Here is a 22,152-nt window from a genome sequence, read left to right as displayed (position 1 = left end):
CAGTACCAGTCTTCTATGAACGGCTTGCGTTGTCCAGGACAACAAGTAACAGTGCGAATTTTGAAAGTTTTTCGTGCTTTCATTGTACAAATGTAGCGTGTCAGCCTAATTCTCCTTTCTTTGCAAGATGAGTCGTCTTTACGACACAATAGAACCCTCTGTGATCGATGAGCAGATGCTCAAAAATGCCGTGGAGGAACAAGGACCCAAAGGAGAAGCTGGAAGGATAGCAAAACAAGAAGGCATTGATTTTGCAGATGTGATTTCTTTGAGACTCGACTTCAAAAGTAGGTTTGAGATGCCCTTTAGAACAATCTGTTGTCCGAAAACTTGTCTTTATCAATAGGAATTCGCTTTAACGCCAATATTTTTGTGTTTTCTTTGCGAAGATATTCTAAAAATTGACAACTTGTGGAGCTTAGTCAACCTAACCAAGTTGCAAATGGACAACAACATAATTGAAAGGATAGAGGGCCTGGATATGCTTGTTAACTTGGAGTGGTTAGGTATGAAATTTCACATAACTTACAGTAATAAAATAATAATAATAATATTATGAATTGAAATGGAAAATATGCGCTGCCAGGGTTGTTCAAGACCTTTACCCGGGACAATCAATGTAAACAATGAAATCAGTCAATACTGTACTAACAATCAATTCACATGTAGGTTTTTAGCCATGTCTTTTTGATATTACAGACATTGGTTTTTTCCTATATGAATGATGCAGAAATTAAGGTTCAACTCTGGCAGAAAGTGTGTTTGTACAAGGCCTGAGTGTTATGTACAAGCTCTTCACCCCTTCACACACTCAATAAACCATTTCTGTGTTTCCCTTACAGATACCTTGGAAATGAGTTTTTCTTGCATGTTCAGTGTTCAGTCAAACTCATTTCCATGTGAAAGGTTGTGCACCAGGACTCAGTTTGAAACAACTTGGAAAGCAACTCGGAAATTGCATATACCACTAATATTATGAATGCACACATCAAACAACTCGCAGGGCAGGGGCCTGTGGTGACCATATACATGTATCCACGTACACATGTGCATACATGCACCTCCAGAATTCCAGTACAAATATATATACATTTAGATATATTCTTGGAGAAATGCATCTTCAATAAATGTTTCAAGAATCTCTAGTCTCCTCAGAGTAGCAAACCTACTACAAGTATTAAAAGTCCCAAAGGTCGAAATCTAAACAACATAAGTTACCAAATACTTGACGTTTCTTCATGGTTTTACTTATAAAACTGTTCCAAGGAAAACGTGGGAAACAGCACCTCCCGGAACCCCTAAAAATAAATCTTTCCTGGGGATATACCCCCAACCCTCCTATAGCTGGCAGCTCATGCCTTTGGCGCTTGATTGAACTCTCTCCTTGGTATATACTCCATGGAAAGGAAGACATCTGAGAATCAACCTGAAAAATTCCTTTCTGTCAGAAGTGTCTCTGAGTTGTTCTTGCTTGGTTGTGAATTTCTTCATGTGAGTATTAAACAGCTTGAAGGAGAAACTGCATGCCTTGGATGGCTATACAGCTACATAGGGAGTTGGCAGCAAATAGTACATAGGAAATTTTGGGTCTTAGAAACTTTTGATCTGATTTCGGATGATTTAAAAAGCCTCATTTTTGTGTGTTTCTTTCTATGTTGGAATCTAAAACCATTCATTTACAAGTCTCAAAGTGGTAATTTTTGAATAGGGGTCTTGGCATTTTGGCAACTCTCAGATTTTTCCATTTGTCACCCCTCTGCATGTGTGTCATCAACAGGAGTACAATATTATACATGTAGTTACAGAGACGCTATTTTGTAAAACAAGACTTATATTTTCAACTAAACTACCATTTGATACACAATTCTTTGTTTTGTTGCAGATCTTTCATTTAACAATATTGAAGTCATTGAGGGACTTGATAAACTAACCAAATTGAAGGATCTCACACTCTACAATAACAGGATATCAAAGATTGAACACATGGAATCTCTCACTCAGCTTCATGTGTTTTCTATTGGGAATAATAGTCTTAAACAGCTGGATAATGTAAGTACATGTATTATGTAAATGTTAATTTTACACGACCCCACAAGCTTTGAGCTTTAAATCTTATCGTGTTTAAGTAAAGGATACATGTAAGTATGTGTATGTATGCACAGAGAATTCTCCTGATTCAAATCTTGCTATAACTGTAGTCAGCATCTTGCTCTGTGCAATATGTCTGAGTGTATATAAAGAAAATTTAAAATACAAAAGAATCATACCCACATTAAATTAATTCCTGTAGCTGTATTCCTGTAGCTGTTCTGCTTGCAAGCTTGGTTCATGCATGAATGATTCTGTCCAACACATTCTTTTCTTCAGTTGGCAGATCCTTATTGAATATTACTGCATCACATCAGTGTATAGTAATACTGTAAAACAGGCCAATGTCTGGCTTGAATGCTTTATAATTGAGATATTTTGTAGTTCAACTTGTCAGAGGCTTTATCCAAGCAGGAATTGCAGTTGTTTTGCCAACGAGTTGTTTAGCCAACGACTTGTTCGCCAACATCTTAGGTCGATTCACCAACGTCCTAAGTCGCTTCGCCAACGTCCTACTGGTCAATTCGCCAACGTCAGATATCCAGTACTAACAAAAAAAACCCTGCTTATTGATGTTTGGAATGCAATCCTGATCCTTGGGTGATCCTTGGGTCAAGAAATTTTAAGTCACTGCCAGTTTCGCTTTAGATCAATTTGCATGTTTTTGATAGTTTCACTAGTCGGCTCATGAGCACTACATCACAGTAATTTTCACGGTGAAAATTGACTGTTGAATACCAAAGTCTGATGGCTTCCAAAAGTTTTGCAAATACCGTTCTAATTCACTGATAATGCATTACGATGTAAATTAACATTATATCTTTTCCTTTTTCTCAGAAGCAAACAGAGTTTGTTTTCATTTTCCAGCCATATAATTGAGTTAGAAATAAAATGGAATGTCAAGTAAATAACAACGTTACAGTAATTTTATTACAATATATACATGTAGTATCAAATATTTACAAGCGCAAAAAACCTATGAAACCTATTTACAAAACCTGATTGAAACCTCTATTTATCTGAAACCAATTTATCCTATTTACAGAGAAGTTCTAGTTCACACTGGCTGGTCCGTTACTGAGCCGAGAACAAGTCTTGAGTAGTTGGGCGGCAGTCTTTTCGTTGTTCTCATACTTTTCCCAGCTTGCAAATAGCTTAGCCTGGATATTCCTAGTGACACTACTTTGAATTCATTTAAGTTTATTGTCTGATACAAGCCTGATTGTCACAGCTGTAAGTTTTGCCTCCCTATCAAGCAACTTGATTAATAAACACAATGGCAAACCGCTTTGACCCCCTGCTTGGCAATTGCAAGAGAACTACCGTCATAAATAATGAGTTGTTCTTGCACGCACGCATAGGAAATAATTCCAGGTGAGGGAATGAAATAAATGACAACATACACAAGTGAAGGTAAACTTTTATTTAGACATTGGTGAATTGACCAGTAGGACATTGGCAAAGTGACTTAGGACGTTGGCGAATCGACCTAAGGCATTGGCGAACGAGACATTGGCTAAACAACTTGTTGGCGAAACAACCAGATACCATTAGCAGAACTCTTAGAACGGTACCATTCTTCTATTGACTTCATTTAAATATCTAAGTATTTTTCAGAAATATCAAATTCAGTTGTCTGGCTGTGACATGTTCCGTCTTAGTTTCATTTCACTAACACAAAAGATAGTAAGTAAGCAATTAGCTAAATCTTACAAGGACTACAAAGAAGACTACACTATGGATAACGGACATGCAATGAAATAAGCTATTTTCATTTTACTAGGTTGTTTATCTCAGACAATTTAAATCCTTGAGAACTTTAAACCTGAGTGGAAATCCCTTTTCTGAGGAAGCAAATTACAAAGAATATGTGATCGCACATCTGCCAGATCTTGTTTACTTGGACTTCCGTTTGATTGATGAGTCAGCTCGTGAAGCTGCTACAGAAAGGTACAAGTATTCCATAGAGGAGCTGGTCCATGACGAGACCATAGCGAGGAGAAAACAAGAAGAACTGGAGCAGAAACTGCAGGAGAGGCAGCTGCATAAGGTACATGTATATTTAGTATAAAGGAGGTGTCATCTCAAATGATATTTGAATGATTGTGTTTTTATAATCACGTATTAAGACTTACTCTGTAAAGCCTGGGCTTTAAGACTAGGCTGCTGGCAACCAGTCGTTTCTCTGAGTACCAGGATGAGTTTTGATGTCAGCAAAAAGGAGAGTGTGGACATGCCACGCCCATGTCTTGTCCCAATTTCTTTTAGCCCAAAGGTATCTTGCCTTATTGTCCCTGCTGAATTTTGAGAGAAAAGCAGACTAGGTTTAGATTTGATGTATCGATTTATTGTTTTAGATGTAGTTTGAGGTGCATGTACAGCATTTGAAGTCTTCACGTTATGATTTCAAAGTGGTTATTGACTTATGAAATAATTTTGTATCTGGGTGCAAGGGGCATGTTCATTTAGGAGGGGGTGAAGGAAAGTGGTAGGGGGGTCGTCAATGGGTTGGAGCACAAGGAATGGCAGTGATCAGACTTGGAGAGAGATTAAGCGTGATAAGTATGTAAACAAAGTTTATTTTAAATTTTTAGTTGGCCTATGTGGAGGATCTCAATGGACCATGGCTGTTTGATAGCATGTACACTGATGATCCTGAAGCTGAGAAGTTGGCAGCTCTTCCAGGAATGGAAGAACTTCTTGCAGCGTATCCTTACAAGCAGGCCTACAGAGAGAGTTATGAATATAATCAGATAGGAGATTTGCCTCTTCCTTTTATGAATTTATCTGTGACAAATAATAATAATAATAATAATAATAATAATAATACATGTATTTCAAGACACATATTGATGTTTTGTAATCCAATCCCCCAAGGATACAGAATATCCCAGTAACAGAGAAAGTAATAGCACCTCTCCCTAGCCCTTGGAGATAGAGAATGATCTTAGAGATACTGTCTTGCATGTGTTTTTCATCAATCTATATACAGTCTGAGGTCTTTGAAAATTTTGATACCCTAAAATTTCTGGCCAAAAAGTATGGAGTCCAGTTTGAGCAATCGTAAACCAGGCAAGGATATGGTATAAATTTCTTCACAATTAGCTTTGGAGTAGGGTTAAAAAAATATCAGCAATGACTGCTCAGGTCTGACAGATCAGCAGACCAAAGTTATCAAGTTATCACTGTATCATTATTTCATGTTCATTGTGGATTCAGTGTCACCTTAACATAACCAAGATACAAAGAGAAGTTTACAGCTGTTTGTCAAGAGATATATGAGTTTGGTTTGAAAGAGCATGAGAAAAGAGAGGCAGAAATTGCTTCATTCTTCTCCTGTTTGGAGGAAGCAACACAAGACAACAACAATGCTGGTGTTAAACACATCCACAACTATATTGAATACAAGAAAAAGGTGAGCCAGGTAGCTTTCTTACATTGTAGTACCGTGGTCCCCCAGTTGTTGCACATAATATATAAAGCCTATGACTGTTTTGCTAATGGACTTGTAATGAAAATGCTATCTCCCTTAAAAATTACCATCACCATTATTTTTTCTATTTGGTTATTTTTAAAGTGAACGTGGAATCACGTCAAGATAATAATAATTACGGGGATTTTAAGATTTCTGACACGTTGTGACTTTATAAGTTAGTAAGTGGTTTCTTATTTCTCCTGGTTGCCTGTTCAGGTATTTGTGGACTACACCAGCATGACAGACCAACGTCTCCTGGAAAGCTTGATGAAGGAAGTAACAGAAGAAATCAGAAAACTATGGGACACTCTAATGGGATTGGAAATGGAGTTAGTGGACCAGTTAGAGGTATTTGATTCAAATTCAATGTCTTTCTTCTGGTGTAAAATCCCTCGATGAAACTCAGAGAAGGACAAACAATGAATGTTCTTCCAGGTTTTTACCGAAATACATGTAGTTGTATATCAACGATCGATTTTCTTGTGTGCTTGGTTATTGTTTCTTTCCTTTTTTTCTTTCTTTAACTCAAGTGTATTTCTAAGTTAAAATTATGAACTTTTCCATAGGTTTTCTTATAGAAATACAAGCCAGTAAAGGTCTTCTTTTGCCTATATCAATTTTTAGCCTGTTAAACATTTTCCTCTTTTCTCCCTCAATTAACGCCCACACAAGCTTAAAGCACAACGTTATATCACTTTAAAGATACATGTATACATAAGCCAAACTCGTGTATTCTTTCTCTATACAGGACACACATAAAGATTTTGAACGGAACATGGCAGACCTTGTGACCGCATTTGTTGAGCAAGTGCAAGGATTATATCCTTTTGATCTCTCAATTTTTTCCGCTTATTTTCCCGTTCCTTTTAACCTATTCGTTTTCTGCTGGCCAACTTCCCGGTTATTATCACCCATTCTCCATCTTGAACTTCTGAATGGAGTCAAACTTGTTTCGGGTCAAAACAACCTGACCCTAAATTTAACCCAGTTGCTGAATCCCATTTTGATTTTTACCAGAAAATGCCTTCTCTTAATTTGGCGCGGTTATTTCGCCCTTCTTGATCTCAATTCAACGTAGCACCAAACGACGACGCGAAACTCCGCGCCAATAGTCTGAACACGAAGTTATTTTAAATTTCAATGCTCGCGCTGCTGCCCCTCCTCAAGATGACAGCATTTTGCAACTTTCACTTCACCAAAAATACGACGATGTTTTATAACCTTTGCGCGATCTATTGTTACAGCTTTGTGTTATTTTTGTTACTTGTGAAGCGGTTTGTCCTGGTCTCTTCACAATGACGAGATATATTCTTAACGTTGTTCACAATGACGCAGTTGCGTGACCTGGAAAACGCGCATTACGAAAAAGTGTCAGACATTGCTGTTGTCACGCTCGAAAAGCTTATGAAGAACGAACTGGAAGAAGATCTTCCAGATGACTTGAGAATGGTAGGTTAGCTTTAGTTCGTCCATAAAACAAGCAGCTATTCCGACGTGAATCCTGTGTTGTCAAAGTAGATCCTAGCCCTGTAACTGGATGAAAATTGCAAAGCTTTTGCGAGAGAAGCTGCTAAGCAAGAGGACGTTCCCCCCGGGGGGGACTCCCATACAAAAAGGACGGGGGTGCTAGTTGGAAATTTTGAAAAGAACCTTTAAGAGATACCAAGATCCTGTTTTGTGAGCGTGGCTTGAAATTACTTTCACCCCTAAGAGGTACTTTTCTAAAGCGGCACATTATCTCCTGTCATATCTTTTTTTTCGGCTCAATACCCTAAATGGTGCCACCAAAGTTCCCCCCGGGGACCTTTCGAGGCTGAACAACTTAAGAGGTACCAAAACAAAAGGTACCCCCGTCCCTTCAATGTGGGAGTTCCCCCGGGGGACGTTTCCTTGTGGCATCATACTTTTTTTTTACCTAAACTCTTTCGGAGAACCCGCAAGTGTGCCTCCGTTACATTTCCGTTATTTTCCTCTCCCTTTTGTTTGAATTCTTTTTTTTTTTTTTGTCCGTCGGTAATGAAAATTCCGTTCACACTGACATTAGCTAGACAAGGCCGCTCTATGAGGTGCTCTTCGAATTTGGAATCGGAAATTGTTCCACTGTTTCTATGTACAATTTACCTGATTATTTTTCATCAATCAAGCTAATCAGTTTAGTTCTTGTTCATTATGCTGCTAATTAGAAACTCCAGTTATTGCCCAAACCATAATCACGCAATTCTTTGCAAATTGCAATGACCAAATTGAACGGTACCGTGCCGTAATTTGATTTAGCAGTTATTCTAACTGTCAAAAAATTGGCAGTCTTTAGAAATTGTTATTATTCAGTTGTTCTGGTAATTGGAGAAATTGGACAGCTCAAGATATGAAACATTCAGTACAGAACATGGAGGCCCCTTCACAATTAGTTCTCCTTTGGACTCTAATCTAGCGCGTCCAAGTCATTTTAAATGGGCAATGCTTTAGTAAAAAATGTTTATGTTTTCTGTTTTCTTTTTTATAGCTATTTGTTGATAAGGACACCATAATGAATGCAGTCAGTGCCTCTCACGACACTCATCTTCTGAAGATTGACAACAAGGTACGAATTTAATGGCGATAAAGCCTGTCAGTATAAATGAAGTTTTTATTGAAGTCTATTGAGTCTGTACAATCGAAATCATGAATATCATGAATAAAAGTAAGATCATTACAATATAAAATCCACACAAGTTTAATAAAACGTCTGTTCATAAACGCGTTTTATATCATATAAAACGCGTAGGGAGTTGGAATTCATATATTCAGCTTAGTGGTTTAGTCTAAATGCCTGGCCAGACACGGGCGCTAGCAGTCACAAGTATTTACAAGTTTAACATGAGTACAGACTTGCGTTGGGTGGCCAAACGGACTAACAAGTCACAAGTTCCTCAGTGCACTAGCCTGCGAACAGGCTCCTGGTGAGCCCGAACGAAGTTCGCTTTGTTCTCCGAATTCTTCTGTTTCGCGCTCGCCCAAATTTTTTTCTGCCGTCGCCGGGAGCCTGTTCGCAGGCAATCAGTGCACTCAACTTACAATATCAATCGAACGAATGAAGTGCGGTCAACTTGCGTTAACTTGCGCGCCTACTTGCGTGCAAATTTCATCTCAAACAAAGTGAACACAAGGGCGCGCACGTTCTATTAGAATGGAGTTTACAGGCCTGCACGAATCCCAAGCGCGTATTTTAAACTTTTTTATAGTTTGGCTCTCACAAGTGTATCTTTGAGCGAACGCCCTCTTTTGTATGAAAAGAGGGGCGGATCTTTGTAGATTTCGCTCAGTAGTGTTGTTCTATCAAATGCCATTTTTGCGTAAAGATTTGTTTAAGGTTTGGCAACGATGGTTGATACTGTGTGACAAAAGGCAAGATTCGTTTGTTTTTTCTCTGTTTTGGTTGAATTTCTGGTTTCTTCTCTTCTTAAGATTCTCTGGGTAACCTCTCTCACTAAGGTGTGATCAGAAGGTTTTGATTTTCTCTTTAAATATTTCCTTAGGAGAGTTTGTTCTGAGGAGTCTTAGAGCCTCTCCTTTGATAAAACCTTTTTTTAAACCTTTCTTTTTTGGGTGCGATGAAGTGAAGTGTATATATTGAAACGTCTCAGTAGCCTTTAAGTGGGTACGCACATAAAATAGTCTCGTAAGACGTGTGTTAAAAACGTTTTATTTCGTTCTAAACATTCTCAATGACACCAAACTCCGTAAGATTGTATTTTAAACACCCTTAAAATAGAGTTTCCCACAGAACCCCCGGGGGCAGAGGCCCTGCGGTTATGACGCGTCAATAACTGATGATGTTATGGTGATTGTAGGAGGACGATGTATTGACCCGCGCCACCACCAGAATGCAGTCACTCAACGAAAAGATCCACAATGACGAGGTAGTAAGAAATCGCAACAGAGTCGCGGAAATCAACAACCTAGTGGATCACTTTAGAGACGAGGCTGAAAGTTATGAAGTGTCTGGGCCCATGTAGCGCATTACACTCTTCTAGTGTGAACACCAACAACTGGCGTAATTACGCGCGTTTAACTGTCAACTGTGGTGTAAACGATACTTGCGATGCGCATTTGTGGGTAGCTGTTACGAATACTATTCACCTATTTTTAGCGATGAAGATGAGTTTTTAACTTTTGGTTGCGCCCAGTTATTTATGCCTGTGTAAAAAACTTATCATAAATTTACTCAGAATGTCAATAGTCCAGCTTGCAGTTACAAACACTGACGTGAAATTCTCTAGCGATTTTAATTTCTGATTAATTGGTCAGCCACGAGGTAACGTAACACAAAACATCTCTAGAGGTATATAAATTGGTCTAAATATGTCCCGTTGGCTTCAAACATGATTTGGCGCAACGTATGAGCGGTATCGCCTTGGGCTTCTGTTGTTTGTCAGCTAAACCCCGCCCACACCATGTTTACCAACCCATGCAACAGATCTGTCCATTCTGTGACTGTTAGGGGATGAATTTACTCCTCTTTCATGAAGATCAGATAAAAAGCTGAACAAAGTACAAAAGGTTTCTTGTTAAGGGTAGCATTGTTATACAACCAAGCAAGAACTGAAGCGTAGCATCTTTTCCAGGAGAGCATGTGCTCAGTCGCCTGAGAATTTCATGCAGAAATTTCTTGCACAGAAGCAAGTGTAAATGTGTAAAGTATACAATTCAAGGAGTGTTGCATAAATTCTCGCAAAGTAAACATCATTACACAACACAGAGTTTTTCAACGTGTAAATATGTACTTATGTAATTGAAAGTTGTCAATTTTCATTTTGCACATCTTTGTTTCGAGTCTCATTTTTTCAGAACTGTTAAAATTTTGACAAAGCGTACACCATTTCGAAGACGTTTGGCATTTATCTTTCTTCCACTCCACACCTTGGTTCAACTCGTCTTAAAGCTGTTCTGTGGTTTCTGGATGCTATATGAGTTCTGGTTCCTGAGGGTTCAGTGTGCAGGGTGGTGAAAACTTGTATCGTGTAATTACTGAATTATCAAACGAAAGGGACTATTTTCCGCGGTTTAAAATTGCTGGAATTTAACCTTGTTAGACTTGTTAGCCCTAAGGGCTGTTTTTCGCGCAATGTCTTTAATTCGCCGCATTGCACGAGTTCGGTTTCAAGGCAAGATGTTTATCCAGAAGTGATCCCAATTTTATCGTCATTAGTTGCCACCCTGAATGTATTGAAGACCGTAAAGGAGGCATGGAAAAATCAGTGTACAGAATTCAAGAAGGCCGCTATTAACGCTAACATGATAAACGAACTCTGCGCGTCACGTGCTGTAGAGTTGGTAAACAAAACAGTTTTAGTCAGGATTAAAATTTGGTTTTATTTTTAGTGGCCGCTCTCTCTGTAAACACTGTTAAAAGTTAATTTTAAATCAGTAATTTTGTTACTTGAATATTTCATATGTATCTTTTCTTTCGTCCGTTATCAAACGGATTCATTGTCGTCCATTCTTTTTATCCGTAAGTAACGGCAATAGTGAAGGTCTTCTGTAGAGTGTTTAGCATCCAGAGATTTACTCACGCCAATCCGCACATGTGTGTTTACAAAGTTCTTGTCACATTTTTTGCCTTGCTCTTTGCCTTTCGATTCTTGAAGGTAAATCGGAGGGAGTTTTATTGGAGGAAGGAGATCAGATAGGGGTTTCTTAACGGGACACTTTTGCTCTTCCTCGGTGGGCGTCAGTCGTTTCGTGTCAAAGTTTCCTCTAGTACAAACCGTATGCCGCCGCTGTTTTCCCGTAAGCTTTGAAGTCGAGGAGCTGTGGGTCTGTAAAGCTTCGTTTGTCAGCGTAGTGCTTTTAGGATTGAAACTGTTGGATCGTGCGACTGTATGTCTTCGTACCCTCGGACGAGAGGCGTTGCTAATAGCACAGGTTGCCCTCTGTGAAGAAAGATTTCCCTCGGAGCTAGCCTTACTCATGTCGCTTCTTGCGTCCCAGTTATCCACCGCATTAGTCCTTCCTGCCCAGCTTATCTTACGCTTTGGTAGTGTTTTCGATGAAACGGGCTCCGTTTTAACGGCCGAAGATTGATCAAAGTGTGCAACTTTGTCCGCCCATTGTTGTTTGTGCCTTAGATTTCGTTCTGACCTGGTACAAGCGTCGTCCGCAACTTGCGAGCTCGAAAGATTCTTCGGTGCGGAAAACAGAGTCGTTTCCCAGGATGATGTATCAGGAGCATCAAAGGTAGAGCCATTTTCGATGACTCTTTGCTCTTCATCCGAATCACTGTGATATTCGCTCAAAGCATACGTTTGCCCTTCCAAAAGTAAACCATGAGCTCGAGAGAGCAGGTGAGATCGTGTCTTAGAAAAGTCACTGACGAGTTCCTCTTTCTCTTTGTCCAGTTGTTTGTGGAAGTTCTTAAGCTCAGAATTTTTCCGTGCGTTGCTGGCAAGCAACTCTTTGATGGTCAGTTTTGGCAAGGCATAGCCCTCGTAAACTAGGTCACGTTTTCCTTTACTCATGTTGGGAAGCTACTCGTTCATGAAGTCCTAAAAGAGAGTGTAAGGGGTCCAATGTTTGTCTTGCCGTATCGATGGAAATCTGTGTAACATTCTACCGCGTGTTTGGGTTGTCTGCGGAGACGACTTATCTCGGTAGTGACCCCGAAAATAATACCTTTTGTTCCAAGATGACAACAGTTTGACCTGCGTCTTTAAATATTTTTTTATCAAGAGATTCCACACATAGTTTGGCTTCTACCCAACCACATTGCGAAAGTAGTTGACCTGCACTGACCTGGTGCGTCCTCTTTGGAAAGAGTTGTACAATTGTCACGTCCGAAACACTGCACGTCAGAGGTTTCATCGGGCAAATTGACCGGCTGTGAGGAGGATTTTGCTCGCCTGGTTTGACCATCTACAGGACTGAGAGTTTTTCTTATAAAGAATTTCAGTTCAAAAAGTTTTGCCCGCCTGTGAAAACCGATTGCCCTCCGGCTGTAAACGTTAATGAAACCTCTGAGGCTGTCGCCTTTAAGCTAACTGTTGTCCATGCTAGGGAAGAAACTTTTCGTTATGTGCATAAAGGACTTTGCGGGCAAATTAGAAACTAAGAAATTACAGGCGATCGTGGAATCAGATCCTTACCCAGCTGTTACAGGTGTGTAAGTGACACCTTTGAGAGTCTCGTTTATAGTGTCAAGCAGGTTTCTAGCTTGGCATTTCCTGCGTCGTGCAACGTGCCGATGTCTCCATTAAAAATTTTTCTTGGAGACATTTCTCATTCTATCAGAAGCAACAGCAATTACGTCACTCGCCAAACAGCACAATGTACAATATCAACTGTAGTGCCAGATTCATTTTCGATTTTTTTTTTTTTTTTCAGTCGCCCACGATAAGTCATGAGTATTAGCAATAGAATTGACTCCCTGTCATATACACTAGCCAAGGTGAACAAGTTCGAGGTTTCGTCTCGCCTGATGCGTGACATACGTCTTGTTAACAGAAAGCCGTGCGCGTCGACAGTTATCTTTCTGGTGATATCCTGCACGCACCAAACGCGATTTACGGTCTGTTACTTGGTCACGTTAACGAGACAAAGCTGAATAGATTTTTCAAGAACCGTCAAGGCAGCCTTATCAATATTGCCTACAATCTTGGACAAAATAAATGTAACATCTGGACCCCCCCCCCCCCCCCCCCATTTCAATTACGCCAAAATGGCGCGTTTTTGCTCCTTCGCGCCTTCGTCGTTGCTTTGGTGGGGGATGGGGGATAATTGTTCCATTTTATTCTGTCCAAGATTGTAGCCTACGTGTGGACGTACCCACCCCTCCTGGATGGTACGGCTACACGTAGGCTAATGTTGCCGAGAATTTGATCTGGAAACGGAATTGTTTGCGCGCATCTTTTACTCTCGTTCCAGATCCTTCTTTGGAGGTCGCCTTCCCGCCGCAACATACTGTGGGGGACCGGGCGCGATCTTCAAGTGGTAGCGCTCAAAGAACTGATTTCACCCTCTGATATTTCTCAACTATCAGTGAACAAAAACAAAACCGCAATTAGTCTCGCGTTACTCCGCAATTAGTTTAGGATACACCAAATTTAGACCATCCAGATCGTGCCCGATATTGCCGAGCCGGGTGTTAATTAATTACTTCTCAGCTGTCATCAACTCGAATAGCTTACCAGGATAAGTAGACCAGCTAGACTGATAAAAATTTAAAAGATCATATAACGACTCGCAGATGTTTATTTTAATGCCAGTCATCCGTGATTGCGTGAATAAATTTCTAACATTCCTGTCAAACTAATTGGCTGATGTCCGAGATGAGAGCTATTCCACCTTTAGCTAACCGGGTTAAACATGAAACAAACTCACACTGCAATGATCTGTTTAAAGCCGGCTTGATGTGAGGCAAAACGTTATATGTATCCGCATGTAGCTGAATCAAGACTGTAATATCTTCGCACCTGTGTGATTTACCTAGACAAGTATGCATATTTTTAATTCAAAGGATGCAGGTGAAGTGCTATGAAATAACACAATCTATACTGTGAATGAAGTTTTCCTATAAAGTAAAATGGAACCCTTCGTTATCAACTATTCTTTATCTTTCACCTGCTGTGATCACGTGACCAGACAATGTGTTATGCAACCTCCAAAACTATAATCAAACCCGAGAAAATCATGATTGTTTTAAGGTTTTGAGGGGACCAAGATTATCCCTAAACCTACAAAAAATATAAGAGACTTCTCGTTTACCAGGGTGAACACTTAGTTCTGTTGAAGTTCGAGAGTAATTCGTATGCCATTGTCACTGGACAAAATTAAGTCTTCAAGGAAAAATGATCAGTCGATAGTCTCCGTGATCGAGACGGAAGCGATAACATTCCATGATCCCCTTGCAAGGGATTATCCTACTTGACTCATCAGTCTGTTTATCCTAAATGAGGGTAAAGACCGTGAAAAAAAAAAAAAAAACAAATAAACAAAAAAACAAGCGTTTGACCCTTGCAAATCCATTCCATGCTGACAATTTTGAGCATAAGTGCTTTTGCATCTGTGTTATCACTTGTAGAATCACGAGTCTGGCAAAGAATTGTTGTAGTACGGGGGGTACTCCCTCATATGGGCTATGTAGGTATGTGCGGCCCCAAAGGGTATGGTTTTTCAACTGTTTTGCCCATAAATAGTTAACAATTATTCACCGAAGGGGCGGTGAATAGTGGTGGATATCTACCGAGCCGCGAAGCGGCGAGGTAAATATCCATCACTTTCACCGACACTGAGGTGAACAATTGTTTTAGTATATACCACACAAGCTGAATAATTAGCGGACCAAAACTTTATTTTATGTGTGACAAGCAGACGGAAATTTTAAAATCTCTCGCGCCGGCTGCTTGGAGGTGAACAGTACTTGCTAATCACCTCGGAGGTAACCAATCAGAGCGCGCGAAAAACACTATTCACTTGGGTGGTATATACTAAGGTATGTTGTTTAGAAGAAGCTACTTTTTTATCATTAGTGGTAAGACCATGAGCAAAAGCCCTTCAAAAATTATATTTAGGGCAATTGTGTCGGCCGCAACTGTCATAAACAGGGTATCGAATTTTTGGTCAGGTCATAAATAGGGGAGGGAAGATCTCAGATCTTGGTCATAAATAGGGTAAGGGTTTTGGGAAGCGGGCCGCACACCCCCACCAAATTTTCAGCTACCTTACAGGCGTATTTTTCTGTCGAGGGTCGTCTTCTTGATCCACTTGATCATCATCCTCCTGTATATGACGTGAAAGTGAACGCTCCTTTACGATCAGATGCTTCCAGTGGATGGGGAGAGGGGAGCGTGAGCCCAGGAGAACAGCGGGTGCCGGAGGGGTGCGGGAGACAGGAAAGAAAAGGGTGAGAACTGGGAGAAGACTTGTCTCTAGCTCCTGTTCCCACAACCATGGAAGAGAACATAGAGACGGGAACCCGCGAGTATAAGGGACGGGAGTGGTACAGGAGACGGGATAGCGAAAGTTCTAAGAGGGCGGGAAGCGAGAGGTAAATGCAAGCCGCTAAATTTTTTGCGCCGAGCGTCCACCGAGGATTTGGGCAAAATATTATCTCCGAACAACGAACAAACGAAAATTCGCTCTCGGACTCGAAACAAAACCAGGCTGACTTCCGGTGAAAATGCATGTACAGGCCTTAGCGTTATTTACGTTTTGGTCATGACGTCTAATTTACCTGGCACGGGCCCAGGAGTAACGCGGAAAAGTGCGGATGTCAAAAAACAAGGGTCCGAGAGGCGGAAGAGCATGGTACGGGAAGTGGGAGGTTCTGGCCTCGTTACGTCTCCGCCTTTCCTGGCTCCTTCCGCCGCAATAAACACCGTTTTAATAAATAATCTAATGGATAGCAGAATCGTTACTTCAGGCTGTTTACGGATGAGGTCGACAGAAAACCGGCCGATGAGTGATCGGAAAATGCAACCGAGAACCTCGACGTTGTTACAGTCGAAGCCCCATTACGCGGCCACCTATTAAACGGCCATCCCTATTAGGTAGCCAGAAATCAGTCCCAATGACGACTTTCCTATTTTTTTTTTTTTTTTTTTTTCACTTCTGTTAAGCGGCCAACCCCTTTAAAGGTGGCCAAACTTAATTTCCGTGCGCGCTCTTGCTAACGCCATTCAGCGCGCGCACAAGGATTGCACAAAGCAACCGTGCCGTCGATACAGCGATCATTTTATTTGGTGAATGTCCTCGCCGTCTGTACTTTCTTCATAATTGAACACAGTGTATTTATGGCTTTACTCTTTTTATCAAAAATGTATGTTAGAAAAGGTAACGATGCAAAGAACCCAGCAATTCTCAGATTTTTCTTTTTTATCGAAAGAACTCAGTTAGATGCAGCGCATGCGTAGTAAGGTAAAAAATTGCGATTGAATGCGGAATAGCTTTCTTGGAAATATGCATATTTCTCGAGAACCACTCGTTAGAATTTTACGAAATTTAGCAAGAAAATACTTTAGAAAACAAGTAACTGGAATATGGAAAAAATTGACAGAGGCGATTCTAGATGTTCCAGTTAAACGTCTACAAGTGATAATTAAAGATCCCTCTATTAAACTATTATTAAAATAATGCCAACTTGTGAGCATTGTTAGAATCTCGTTGCATGCAAATGAAAAAGAAAATCTAACGACTAGATTTTCTGCAAACAAACAAAACCGATTTTAAAGGCCTGTTTATATTTATTCCAGTTGCCATGGCAACTGCACTTACGTCAGCCTAGCTATCAAAAATGCGAAGTTTGTGTTGTTGACTTGCGTGTTGCCATTTTTGGCGACCAAAGGATCAAGGGTTTTAGAGAAAAAGGAGATTGAAACACAGGTATCTAAACTATGTTCGGCCACCTTAAGCGGCCACTATCCATTTCCCAGAGGGTGGCCATTTAATAGGGGTTGAACTGTATTAGCAAAATGTCAACTGTTAACACAGACACCATAGATGTTCAAATAGACGACAATTACACTGATATGAACCGAATTTGTTCGCGTTCCACCCCTAAGCCAGGGAAAAGACCCTGGGAACGAGGTTGAAAGGGCTTGTTACATGGGTGGGTGCCGGAGGACAAAAGAAAATTAGTATTAATGCCTGCTGCTGGAATGATCAATGTACCGATTGAACGCTTTTCTGCTCTGTCCACTCATAATAAGAGGTCAGAAACGGAAAAAAGTAAAGTGCAATAGTGTGTCAGATGAAAGTAAGAAATGTCTTGGACTCCATGCATGGGCGTATTGTGTGACACATAATTGCATCGCAGATTCCAATTTTTATTTCTTCCAAAAGACGAAGTGGACTACAAGTTTCCCACTATTCGGCAAAACTGTTTGTTCAGGCAACTAGTGCAATTCATTTCAGCTCTATTTAACAATTAGATTATGAGCTCGAGATTTCTATCGCGTGATAGAAATAGCGGAGAGCGAGTAATCTAATTGTTTTAGTATAAATCTACCAGTCGTCCAAAACTTAAGACGATCTAAATCCTCTTTACAGACACTTCGAAAACGCCAAGAAGCGGCCACCAATTTGTTAACAAGCGCACACTGCTACACTACACACCATCTACGACAGAATAGATAGTGAGTAGCGTAGCCGATCAGAGAACGCCGATCGTGATAGAACGCAAGTAGATTTATACTAATACCAGATAAATCAGCCACAGGACGCTTTTGTAAGACAGGACACATGTATTCTGTAACAGTGTAAGATCCGATGAATACCTAAATCTTAAGTAGCGTCACTGTAGTCCCGTGATGAGGCATTTGCCCACTGTACTTCGATCCTAGGCATCACAACTGTCCAGCCGCACCCGGCTGTTCCTATCACTTGTATAATTTCTGGCAAAAAAAACACATTAACTGCCGTTAAATGCGGGTTGTCGACGCTTTTATCTCGGTGATTCAACCTCCCAGACGGCGAAAACCATGCGTTTGAGATCTTCATACAAACAGATCCAGCGTCAGAAGGCATAATGACTGTAATACTCGACTCATCCACATTAAACCAGTGCAACGGTCCCCTTGTTTATCTAGAAACTTTGACGAGGTTTATCAATCCATTCCATTTTAAAAAGTACATGAATAACCCTGCGGGCATGTAGAATTCAAGTTTTAAAAAAATAGAACTGTTCAGTTACGTGGAGTACATTCCTGAACCACAACTGCCAGCACTCTTGGAAGAAGTTCGCAAATCTGTTAAAGTTAGAGAGGGTAATTTGCGCTGCTTTCGTTTACCTCCTGATGCCGAAAGATTCCCAGTCTTGACTGCGATCCGCTCAACCTTTTTATCTTCCAGAGCTTGTATATTTTGGAAAATAACTCTTAAAGCCTTTTGCATTTCTCTTTCGAAATCCATCTTCTTCGCTCTGGTCCTGATAAATTTTGTCTTTGCGAAAGATTAGGTCTATAACGAAGTGACTGCTCTTCAATCATCAAACAACGGGGCTAAAGAGTTTTCCTGTTACCGTGTCTATAAATAATCAGTGGAACAATAGAAAAGTGGCTGCGGTCATGTCAAGTAGAATAGCCGCATTTTTTCTATCTTTACAGGAGCTATATTAGGAGCGTTCAGCGTCTTTGTGAGGACAAGGGCTATGTGGCTACAAATCTGACTACGTAACAAATTTCGTCACTAGCTGGGTCACAAATGACCCAATAAATTTTAAGTAAATAATAATGAGTCAACCCCATCGTCGTCTCTTTCACACGAACAAAAGTCAGTTGGCTAAGTTTGGTTGACCCATGACACCTCAAGTACTTAATTGATCCAGTAAACAGCTTCCTTTACGTCTGAGAAAAATGCTGGAGGTGTCGGATGCAAATCAAGTTAGGCGTGACAAGTAACTTGTGGATGTGAACAAGTTTATTTGGGGAGAGAAAAAAAAAATAATAATAATAATTTTCCTACAGATTTATATTCTTAGTAGTTTTGATTGGCATCAATCATTTATCCACGTAGTTATTATCAGATTGCAACGGGGATCTGAGTTAGGTATTGATGCGATCAAGAAGTTAACCCCTCAAAGCTAATTTATTCACCACAAAATGACGCCCTGTTCCACACGTGGGTGACTGAGGGACAGGAAAAATCACTGACGAAGCCACTCAACGTGAACACGTAACGACAGAATTGTGCAACAGTGTTGTTATATTGACCGGAAATATCTAATACGAACAGTCAAACGAATAGAGTCTCAAAACTTTAAGAACATTGGAGCAAGTTAGAAATTATTCTTTTATTCTGAAATCAAACGTTTTCCAAATGCATCAAATGTTTTCCGTCAACACCAAGCCGGAGAAATTTGAAAACGCAACAATCACCAGGCATTTTGGAGTTGTGTTTGAGAAAGACTCTGGTAGGGAAATCACATGACTGCCGTGATGTCATCGTTTATGAAAAGCTTCGTTTTCAAAATGTTTTCCGTCCACGCGAAAACGCAAAGCCGGCGTTGTCAAATTCCTCCGGTTTGAGGAGCGTTTTCGTTTCCGAAAAGCACAGTTTTGTGTGGAAGGTAGGCCTAACCGTAGAAATGAAGCTGTGTTTTCAAATTTCTCCGACGCAGTGTGGATGGGGCATTAGTGATGATCCATGTAATTGATTTTCCAGACGGGGCGATCAGGACGGAAGAAGTTTAATGATGTTATTAATGTTTTATCAGGAATAGTATCAAAGTTCGTTTTGCCACACCCCCTCCAAATTTTGTCTTGTTCAATGAACTTGCACTTCATTCCATTTGCTTAACTATATTGTAAAGGTGTTAAAGAGAGGAAATTGTAGGCCAGCATGTCTAAATCTAAGAATCGCGAGTAGTCAACACTCCACCTCTAATTTCCCTGGATTTCCTGCTACCTGTACATCGCTTGCCTCGGCGGAGACAAGCGACAGCAGGAAATACGTCTGTGTTCGTACGCTACACGCTATAAGGTGCTATAGATTATTCGATTAGTAGATCAGATACGAGCCAAGTGGTCCATCAAGCCAGTTTCATTCTCGTAAAAGCGATCATTTTACATTATTCAATCTCTTTCTTACCTTCTTCTTTTAATCATTTTTAATGTAATTCTAATTGTAATTTTTATTCTTTTGTAGGGGAGTTTTATTAATAGGGTTAACCTCTAAACTCCCTTTTCGAATTTATGCATATTTTTTGTATATATGAATTTGAATAAACATGTGGGTATGTATGTAAAACAATAACTTCACACTATTTAGACCTATTCTACTTGTATGTTGACGTGACGTGCCAGTTCTGTCTCGCTATACAGACATAATCAATCATAACTGAAGTCCTCTTCAGCATCACTGGCCATGCGATTGATTTCTCAGAGTTCTTTTTATGGAATAACAAAGTTCAGCACTTTCTCTGACAACCAGTTGCCGTAATTTTCAGTTAATGGCATCTTATCTCTTGTGGTTATACGCGCCCCGCGTTGCATGGTTCCGTTTCCCGTTTAGCTGACTGTTCATTATGCCTTGTGAATTCCTTTGACTCAGAACACTAGCTTTCACACGGCAGTACATTTCTGACATCAAACCCACTCTGTTGAGATTCTCTCTCAAACAACTGGGTGAACTGTTTTTTGCTTATTATTTTTTTTCTTTGTTGTCCTTCGCGCTAGCTGGCGGCGTTCATAACTCTCGGCCGATGCCTAACACCAGTTAAGGTATTTGTAGCCATCCGTCAGAATTCCTTCATGTTGAACCTCAGCCACAGAATTCTACCATGAATGGTTGTTTCACGTGTACATCTTATACAACGCCTGTACCACTGGCGCTAAATCATGTTCAGAAAGTAAAACCACGTACGGCATTTTACAGGCTAAACAAACAGCAGCATTTTACGTAGATTACTCACGGACCTAACCGAACCACAACAGGCATCACTCTCGGAGGAAGTCTGCGCCTCAGTGGATGAACGGCGTCTTTGTACTCGTTCCTTCGATTGCATCTAGAAAGTAGGTCATTCCTGAACTTGTTCGGTAGCTGAACTCTGTTATCTTCCAAAGCTTGAATGTTTTGAAAAATTATTTTTAAAGCCTTCTGCATTTCCTTTTCGAAATCCATTCTTATGCTCCACGCAACAGTTTCGTTTAGTGTGAAGTGGGTTAAGCCAAATGCGCGCCCTTCTGTGATTTAGCTCGTCTAAAAATACTACGATGATAACGTTGTTAAATATATATACAGTTTTAATGGAACATTACAATAAATATAATGGCAATGATCACGAGAATTTCCCTTAACCAATCAAATGGCTCCATTTGTCCTGAGTCATGCAATTGGTTATTCATCAATGCTTTTCATTATATAATTAAATTAATGACGAAGTCAAGAAGTGAATAAACCCTTTTATTTACAATCAGTTATGTCGAGCCCGATAATAAATATACGCCCTCGTGTGCTAAACAGCCATTTCTTTTTGGTGAGTTTCGTCTAATTGCCACTGTGTAGCGGTGATTTGGCGGTCTCTTGGCCCAGCGGATTAATACATCACGGGTTACATCATGAACCCTTTAGTTATGCAATGTTGCGCTTCAGTCGCGTGAAAATCGTTTTGTGTGTGTCTTTTGTGATGGTGCGATAAGTTTTAGGCATTTGTTCGATCACTGTGTCTGTTTTACACTACCTTCAGCATTGTTAAGGTGTATCGATACAGTTTTTTCTGGACCATACTCAACATTTCAAACAGCTCTGTACAAGTTCCTTAGTTGGATCGATGTAAAAATTACACCAGTAATTGGAAATGGATTGAAGTTTGGTATGATGTATTTCCTAAAGCAATCGTTATTTCCATGGAAACGATAGACATAAACATTGAAGATCGGTAAAACATAAATTTTGCACCGACCAGATGTGATATAAAAAAGTTAATACCAGTGTCTTAAACTATGTTGTATGGCAAGTAGAACTGATCAAATTTAACGGTTAAGAAAGGAGTGTTTGAACCGACGAGAAAGCTGCGTCACTTCACCGTGTAAAAACTGATGCTAAATTAAAATATTCTTGTCACTGAATGTTGCATTCCTCTGTGATGCAAAAATGTGAACACAAAGACAAACTATGGA

General features: G+C 40.1%; 2 protein-coding genes across 2 annotated transcripts; one reads left to right on the top strand and one right to left on the bottom strand.

Annotated features, from left to right (window-relative positions):
• The first annotated feature begins 7 nt into the window (after positions 1-7).
• LOC145490255 (dynein regulatory complex subunit 3-like) lies at positions 8-10,923 on the top strand. Its single transcript, XM_081469376.1, has 11 exons — positions 8-287; positions 390-506; positions 1,883-2,049; positions 3,872-4,138; positions 4,683-4,795; positions 5,329-5,503; positions 5,780-5,911; positions 6,312-6,383; positions 6,890-7,012; positions 8,067-8,144; positions 9,394-10,923. The coding sequence occupies exons 1-11, from the start codon at positions 128-130 to the stop codon at positions 9,556-9,558; spliced, it is 1,569 nt and encodes a 522-aa protein (XP_081325502.1). The 5' UTR covers positions 8-127; the 3' UTR covers positions 9,559-10,923.
• On the bottom strand, positions 10,914-13,223 carry LOC145490258 (uncharacterized). Its single transcript, XM_081469379.1, has one exon. It carries the CDS (start codon positions 12,058-12,060, stop codon positions 11,020-11,022), a length of 1,041 nt encoding a protein of 346 aa, XP_081325505.1. The 5' UTR covers positions 12,061-13,223; the 3' UTR covers positions 10,914-11,019.
• Between the last annotated feature and the right edge of the window lie 8,929 nt (positions 13,224-22,152).

The sequence above is a fragment of the Orbicella franksi genome, chromosome 6 (assembly GCF_964199315.1).
Source record: "Orbicella franksi chromosome 6, jaOrbFran1.1, whole genome shotgun sequence".
In the NCBI taxonomy this organism is placed as follows: domain Eukaryota; kingdom Metazoa; phylum Cnidaria; class Anthozoa; order Scleractinia; family Merulinidae; genus Orbicella; species Orbicella franksi.
The sequence above is the reverse complement of the archived record's forward strand: the minus strand, read 5'-3'. Positions and strand labels throughout refer to the sequence as shown.